This window comes from Fragaria vesca, linkage group LG6 (assembly GCF_000184155.1).
Source record: "Fragaria vesca subsp. vesca linkage group LG6, FraVesHawaii_1.0, whole genome shotgun sequence".
Classification (NCBI taxonomy): domain Eukaryota; kingdom Viridiplantae; phylum Streptophyta; class Magnoliopsida; order Rosales; family Rosaceae; genus Fragaria; species Fragaria vesca.
Genome location: NC_020496.1, coordinates 15,349,672 through 15,358,265, shown reverse-complemented (window position 1 = coordinate 15,358,265; position 8,594 = coordinate 15,349,672). Strand labels below are relative to the sequence as shown.

Below are 8,594 nucleotides of genomic sequence, written 5' to 3'. Positions count from 1 at the left end.
CTCTCTCTCTCTCTCTCTCTCTCTCTCTCTCTCTTAAATTATTTTTGAAGAGTCAACATTATTAGGAGTCATAACCAAAAAGTAACTGCCTGTATATGGTACAATAATAGGGAGTGGGGGGTCGTCAATACTTTCACTGAATATTCTTGAAACAATTCATTTGAAACTCAAATCATTTTTGTACCAATCAAGTCATATTGACTATTATCTAAAATCGTAAAGCTCTGGTTGTGTGTTGTTAATGTTAAATATGTAGTATGTTTACATGTGTATATGCACACAGACATTGCTCAGTGTACAATTACTCTTCCCTCTATTTATTTGAAATACTCTTTGAAAAGTGGAACAATTTTCCTCTACTGAATCAGGTATAAAACAGAGAATGGTCAAAGGCTCGAGCCAATTGAAGAAGTTACTATAGAGGCAAGAAGTACATATGTTATTTGTCTTAACTTATTCCCTTCAACACAAAGACTCATGTATGAAACTTTTGTTTCAGGTAAATGAAGATCATGTGGGGTTAGTTATGGAAGCCTTATCTCATAGGCGAGCTGAGGTTCTTGACATGGGTCCTGTTCCAGGAAATGATGGCAGGACTAGATTGTCTTTGACATGTCCATCCAGGTTTGCTTATCCTCTTAACAGAAGTTCTGTTTTGCTGCCTCTTTGAATCTATGTTATTTTGCTTGACTTGATGATAAAACTTACCAAATTATACGTGTCAGAACAAAGATCACCTCTTACTATTGTGGCATAGTCAACAGCACGTTTCATATTCCTTAGGACTATTCCTTAAACACTATGGGTTCTAAACAGAAGTGAATAATCTTCCATCATTTCCAAGCATGGTCAATTAGTTTTATTTCGCGCTTGCAGATACCATCTTGTTTGTTGCCCCCTGTTGAAGATAATTTCATCTATTATACCCGACATTCTAATTCCAAGCTGTTTTCAGTGATTATATTATGATTAAACTCAGAAAATATAATCAGTTTTTCTTTTTTTGGTGTTATTTTTCAGGGGACTAGTTGGTTACAGAAGTGTATTTAGCAGTGCCACACGTGGAACTGGGTTTATGCATCGTGCTTTCTTAAGTATGATATCCTCATAACTTCTCCTTCACTTTCTTGTTATTGTGGTTTTCACTTTTCTTTATGGATATGTCCCTCCTTTTGATTTGGTATCTTAAATTTAAAAGGAAAACTGTCCAGGCCTAAACCCTTCCTTATAGACTGACATGTGTGTTTGAACTTTAAATCTGTGAGTAGTCATGCATTGGATTATTATACTGTGGGAGCATTCAGATATCTGCATCTAATTGATCATAACAAAAAATTTGTATGAGAACATATTTTGTGTTCCTGTTCTGTTAACCTTTGAAATGTGAAATTATTAAATTAATGCTGGCTCAAGTGATAACAATTTTAATCTGATGATCTGCCCATTACTAAATTATTAACTTAAATTATTAAATTTAAGTTACTAAAAGAGGACATTTTGAGTGCTGATTGTAAAATGGGGGAGTGCACATTTCAATTCCCAAATTATAATAACTAGTTCCCAAACAAAAAGAAGCACTTTTGGTCTTTCATTTCAAGATGGGATTAGTGCCATATTAGTATATTACCCCCAAAATTTGCACTTTTTCTGTTGATTTGGGATGGAAAATAGAGACATTACACAATGGCATATCTTGGGCTTGCTTGCAGTTATGATTGTTACGTGACTAGCACATTACTGTTTTATGAGACTTTTGTAATTTTTTCTCTTCTTTCGTATCCCTTTCATACTGAGAACCCAAATTGATTTTCGTATTCTAAGTTCAAGATAAAATCTAGAACATCTAGGTTGATTTGTGACATGGGAGAGTTATGACTGACTAAGTGGAATGATATATAGGATTTAGGTAGATTTGGGTGCACTTAAGTTTGCTATATCTTTGTGGTTGAGATTGTGGGGTGGGAAAGCTTTCGCATGTTTATATCTTTAAGTAAGCGGAATAAAGAGACATTTTTTATGAGCTTATATAGTTACTTCCTCTAACCATCTCCCCAGACTGCATGATGTTTCGTATAATCTTTGTGGTGGTTAATATCCAGTTTCTCTCACAGATAAGGGCCAATGGTGACCCCTACATATAGATGTCGGTGTTATTGTACTATTCTCTTACAGCCAAACATAAAAAATTTAAATTCTGGTGGGATTAGGGATTAGGGTGGGGTGATTAGTTAAGGTACTTGGTCCTCAATCCAAAACAGAAAAATATTATATACAGTAAGGGTTTCTATTTTGGCTCGTATTTGATTTATGGCTGAGAATCCACAGCGTTTTCAATAGTTAAAAGGAGGAGCAAAAGGAGAATAAAGCAAACATATGCCAGGGGAAAGTGATAAAAATGCTTTCAAGAAAAGTCAGATGTGTGTCATGTAATGATCTTACACATAATTAGAGGAAAATGAAGTTATGACTTATGCCCTCATTAGCCCATTTTGCAATATATTGCACCCCAATTTACAACTCATGTACTTGCAGTGTATTGATTGTTACAGAGCTAATAGTTCAGTTGGACCAATTGTACTAAGCACTCCAAATGTAACGTCTCTTTTGTTCAGTATGGTTTCCATGAGTCTATGAATATAGTATAGCCCGTTGTCCAGTATATAGACTGTCCCATTAGGTTGATTTTCTACTTCACTCATCATTTACTTTCAAATTACCGGAGTTCCTCTAATTACTCTAAAGCTTAAAAAAATACTGTTAACCATCACATCAGGGATTAATAATGCTTGAAAGGTGATAATTTCAAGAATAAAACAACAAACATATTCTGAATCAAATGCATTGGCTCTTTCTGCTATTGGTCTGATATCACTTTCCGTAGTTTTTAGCTTCTCTGTGTTTTATCTTTTTGCTTTTCTTCTCTTGCTTGACTAATTATCTTTCATTTTTCTTTAGGTATCATTGTTTCCCAAACTATTATTCTTTGGTTACAGTTTTCTCAAGCATGATTTTTTTCTTTTCTTTTTAACAGCGTATGAGAAATTTCGAGGTCCTCTTGGAAATGTGCGGAAAGGGGTTTTGGTACGTCTGCACTTGCCTTTTGATCTATGATGAGCATTTTAGGGACAATTTTTTCTGAGATATGTTTTTCCAGTAGACTACTATTGTATTAGGGGAGGTATCTTACTCAGTGACACCAATGGTAATATATACATCTCATGGTAACTCCTTTCTTATTTATAAGAGAAACCAGATTATCTTCTGAAAAAAAAAAGAAAAAAAGGAAAGATAAAAACTCCATGCCTAGTCTCTCAATGGTGCGTTCACAGCCCTCCAGAAAGTTTGGAAGTCTTGCATATCTTGGTAGAAAGACTACAGGCATAACCGTCATATACCAATCTGAGCCATAAAATCAAACAAAAAGAAAAGGTAAAAGAGAATAATTGAACTAAATTTCCAAACTAAAGCTAATTTCATAATGGCCCATGTAGTCCTGGAGATTGTAGTAGATATCCCAATGCTTGACCCTGGCGAGAAAGCCTCCACAACATTAAGATTTATACTTTTAATTTTGCCTGTTCGGTAAAATATCTTCAGATCGATTCTTTTTCAACTCTTCTTCAGCAATCCAAGAGCTGTTTTAGCAAGTTTACCATAAATTTCACTAGTAGTCACCTGTAATGGATTGCCTTGTATTCTGATAATATTTTGCATGCAACTTTCTAGAAGTCAGCTACTTCAATCTTACTTGCCTTTTCAAGATTGTTTTATCAATTCTCATGTAAAACTTATCTTACATTGTTTATCCATGGGTGTCAAACTCTATTTCCTTCATTTTCATAATATCTAACAAGATATGCACCCAAATAATGTTATTTCTAATGATTTATACATGTATGTGTTGTATCACTAACATCTATCTTCTTTTTGCTTCATATCACAGGTGTCGATGGGCTATGGTACAATCACATCCTATGCATTAATGAGTTTAGAACCTCGTGGAACTCTATTTGTGACACCTGGGATGGAGGTTAGTACAAATATAATCGGTTGTCATCTCGGACGGACCGAACAATGATGCTTCTTTATTAAATTAAATATTTATTTAGCCTCATACTATAGGTACTTTGCGTACTTTGCTGAACTTCATCTTTTTGGGCACCAAAGACTTTTTATGCAACTTTTGGGCAAAGTAGTTCAAACTGGATGGCCCAGAATTTCATTTGGTGTCAAATTCCAAGAAGGGGAGAAGTGGAGAACTATAAGTGAAATAGTAAATGGAGGATTAGTGGGTTTCCTATATATATGATTGAAAATATTGACCGTCACAGATATATTATATAGACTCAAATTCATAAAATATACCAATGGAAATATCAGCAAGGAGGTTTTGAGTTAAAAATATATAAGCATCCATCTATATACGTACAGTAGTCATCTAAGTCATGTAAACAAAATATTCAATTCTATACTTGCTCCCTCCCCCCTTCCTCCCCAAATATCTGCGTTAGTGATATAAAGGGAGCGTACTGGCGAATTTTTCAAAACTTTGATTATCCAAGTACTGGATAAATGTGGTTTTATTTTTGTGATAATTATTCTCTTTTGGTTCATTATGTGCAGACATATGATGGCATGATCGTTGGTGAACATTCGAGGGAGACAGATCTAGATGTAAGGATATCCTGTGCTCTTGGTGATATGAATTGTGTTATGTGCAGTTGACTCACTTTGCAATTACAGGTCAACCCAGTAAGGAATAAGGAACTTACAAATATTCGTTCTGCTGGCAAGGATGAGAATGTGAAACTATCTCCTCCCCGCCTTGTAAGTACTCAACTGATATATTCTTTGTTTTTATTTCATCCAATCTCACCTGTGGATTCCTTTGTTCATAATTGATTTAATTTTGTGCATGGATTATCTAGCATGCATCATATTGTCCTTGTACTTGGGTGAGGACTTTTCCATTAGTGTGCATTGAAGATGTATGCTGTCTGGCCTGGCATATTTATCCATCAATAAAGTGGTCTAGTCTGAGTGTCTGACTATAGATGTTATACAATATGAGATTTGTTTATCAAAATATTTAGGCCAATCTAATGGTAAATGAGTTTATTATGAGGTAAGCATGATATTATGGCCAATTTGGCAATAGTATACAATATATGTTATCTTGAATTTTATGATCTAAAGTGAACTTATTTAGAATTAGTTTGTTTGATTGAGAGCTTCATACTTCTCATCTACGAATTGTCCATGGATTGTCTTGCATTCACTATACATATTTCTAGGGGTTGATTTGTAGCTTTATATTAAAGATATGGTAAGTGTTCCCTGGCACAATGTATTGTCATTAAAGGGGTCAAGCCTTTCCACGGTCGATGGATGTCATAGAATTTGGAGGTAGTTTCTCGTGAAATAAAGAGACTGGACACTAGGGGCCAAAAAATTGAATCTGATGTTAGCATAACATTCCTTCATATTACATCTCATGAAACTTTTTCAGAATTTATAATTTCACCAACAATAAGATTTTAACTTATTAAGAGATGGTGCTATTATTCCAGAGGTGATAAGTAGAGAGCATATATGCATTTAGGAGTTATTCATGGTGTTTACATTATCAATTAGTAACTGGTATCTTTACTTGTCAAGTAGTTACTGATATCTGAATGGCTTTGAGTGCAGATGACTCTTGAAGAAGCCATCGGGTATGTGGCCTCAGATGAGCTCATCGAGGTATGATTATTGATCCTTCTGCACATGATTTTGTTTTAGTAACGTGGTCTGTATGTACATTGTAGAAATAAACTAATTATTGACCTGTCTGAAACCACAGTTTATCAATCTTGCATACTTTAAATTAGTTTTAAGGTCCTTCCAAGATATTAATTGAACAATATATGTAAATACTGCTAACTATTTATTGTGTTCCTGAATCCCTTGAAACGTGGTTATTCCTGGAATTCAGAGGATTTCAATATGAAATCACTTGTGTGATGAATTTTTGATTGTCTTTATATATGTTCAGGTTACACCAAAGTTCATCCGGTTAAGGAAGAAATATCTGGATGTCAACAAGCGTAAAGCCATGAGCAAAAGGCAAAAGGAGTGAATCCAGCCTTTCAAGCAGTTTTGGAATGTTACTAGGCAATATTTGAATGTATAAGAACAGGTAATCATAATACCCACTCAATTTTTCCTACTCAATTTTGGTTGATGTTTCACTAAGATATAGTCTTTTTACAAATGTTGATGAGAAAATGAACTTCATGTTGCATTTGGTGAGAACTGAGAAGAAATAACTGAAAAGAAATAATAGCAGTGAAATTGTATTTACTTTTCTTATCTGAATGTAACATGACCGATTAACTGCAGACCAATGTAACAAGTGTGGGTGCTGCTAGATGTACCCAGCAAATGACTAAGTAGACCCAGCAATTAATTATCTTCCAATATTACCCCTCATTATAATTTATTAAAACCAAATATAAAACTAAATCTCTATTAAAAACAAAATAAGTAAATAACTGTATTGGGGTGTCCTCCTTTTTCTTCCGTTTTCTCAGATTTGAGATTTCTTCAATTCGTTTTCCCCAGAATCCAAAATTGAATCCCTAGGACCTCCACCTCCATGTTGTTATTTCATGAAATTAAGGAATGGCTCATCAATCATCCATACATATAATTCAGAGATGTTGACAAATCCTTCAAAGAGAACAAAATCCACAAACCTCTGTAACAAAATGGTTCATACTCATAATCATCCAAATATCCAACGAGTTGAAGTGCATTGTAGAATATCAATTAAATAATCAATTATGATAATGAAGCTTGTGAGAAAGAGGATTGATCTTCAAGGATGATCCAGAACCCAGGAAACCTCACAAACCAAGGTTTACAGATATTTCTTGTATAGTGGGACTCAATTGCATAACTGAAGATATGGAACTGGAAGAAAGAAATAACAGAGATTGAAGACAAGAGATGGTAGAGGAAGATTTATGACGCCATAGTGAATTGTTTTTGTTGTTGTTTTTCTTTTTGTCAACAAATTGTTATTTTCTAAAGGGATTTCTAAAATTTCTGGTTGTTAGAAAATAGGGGTAGTATCGGAAGATTAGAGGCAAAAGTTTCACTGCTGGGTCTACTTAGTCATTTGCTGGGTCTACTAATACAATTTCCTTCAATGGGGTTCCCGAATTTCGGTTACGATCTTATCTTAACAAACAATATGCTTGGTAGTGGGACTTTTGTATGAAGTGGTTTAAGGCTGGGTTCGGAGGTGCTTTTTAGATTCAAAATGCTTCTGGATTATCAATGGTGCATTTGGATTTTTGAAGGAATGTGAATCCTATAATTGTTATCACAAAAGCACAGTAAATAACATTGCAACAGTGCTGGTACTACCATGCTAAATGCTATCTGACAATTACATCCGTAAGAACTCTTATAATGAATTTCAGAAGCTTTGTTTTGTTTTGTTTTTGCCATTATACATTGGAGTATGCTTGGAATTGTCCAAATTGTTAAATATGATCATTGGTGAGAATTATATTTGTGCATAATTGTTGTGTTTTATGATTTATTATCTTGATTGTAGATGTATTATTCATGTGAACCTGTCGTAAATTAGTGAGTGGGTGATTGTAGTTACGGAGGGCGGTAGGCTCTTGAGTAGAGGTTGAGAAATGATTTGTTTGGCTAGTTCTGTTTAGATCTGAAGGTCTTGTAATGGTTTATTGTGGCAGAGATGGATCGGCTGTCATGAGTTAACAAATACTTGGAAGTTGGTTTCATATAAATTTGGTATATGTCAAACTAGCCATCCTCGAGTCTGCGAAAAATAGTAGATTTCGTGGGTATGGAAATGTTTTAATTGTGGATTTTCATTCGGAGGGACCTTGAGCGGGTTTGTATATTCCGATTATGGTTTTTTATTTTTCGTACAATTAAGTGTCAATACAATAAGATGTTGAGTATATCAAAGTATAGATATACTAGAATTTAGAGGCTCTGCAGTGTAGTTGGCCTTTTTTATGTTTATAATCGGGGCCTCTTGGCTCCAATAGTGTGTCAGTATAGACTTCCTTAGTCTAGTGAGGATAATTTGTATTGGACGGTTTTTTTTTTCTTTTTTTCTATTTAGCTAGCTGATAATCTTTATTAAATATGAATAAATTGTTTGACAATTACATCAGTAATAAAATAAAACGTTACAAAATTAAAAGGCTTAAAGGTTATAAAAGGAGAGCCATCAAGTTGGCTTGATTGAAAGCTGGGGTAATATATATATAAATCTAGAACCACTAATCCGTAATAGACTATTGATTCTCGTACCCTGTTGAGTACCGTCACCAGAATAAAGCAAATAACATAAAGATAATATTAACATAAAGCTAAGACAAGCCCTAGATGTAGTTCAGAGTTGTGCCTAGATCCCAAATCTAGATCCAAATCGGACTTAGATTGCTAAGCCAGGTTCGCTCCACGATACTGGAGAGAAGCCTCTTCTCGGATTGTTTGACCCATTGTAGTTGGTTGAAGGTTGTTTTTTTTTTTTATCAAGAAAAGTAACTATCAAACTATGC

The 8,594-nt window shown here is 34.4% G+C and overlaps 1 protein-coding gene across 1 annotated transcript in view; it reads left to right on the top strand.

Annotated features, from left to right (window-relative positions):
• The window catches only part of LOC101302569 (GTP-binding protein TypA/BipA homolog), a 13,870-nt gene extending 7,617 nt beyond the window's left edge, over positions 1-6,253 (top strand). The window contains exons 12-20 of the mRNA XM_004303046.1: positions 369-423; positions 500-624; positions 1,021-1,094; positions 3,032-3,081; positions 3,944-4,030; positions 4,624-4,674; positions 4,744-4,827; positions 5,692-5,742; positions 6,035-6,253. Of these exons, the coding sequence (XP_004303094.1) occupies positions 369-423; positions 500-624; positions 1,021-1,094; positions 3,032-3,081; positions 3,944-4,030; positions 4,624-4,674; positions 4,744-4,827; positions 5,692-5,742; positions 6,035-6,118 (661 nt within the window). The 3' untranslated portion in view covers positions 6,119-6,253. The remainder of the gene's footprint in view (positions 1-368; positions 424-499; positions 625-1,020; positions 1,095-3,031; positions 3,082-3,943; positions 4,031-4,623; positions 4,675-4,743; positions 4,828-5,691; positions 5,743-6,034) is intronic.
• The last annotated feature ends 2,341 nt before the right edge of the window (positions 6,254-8,594 follow it).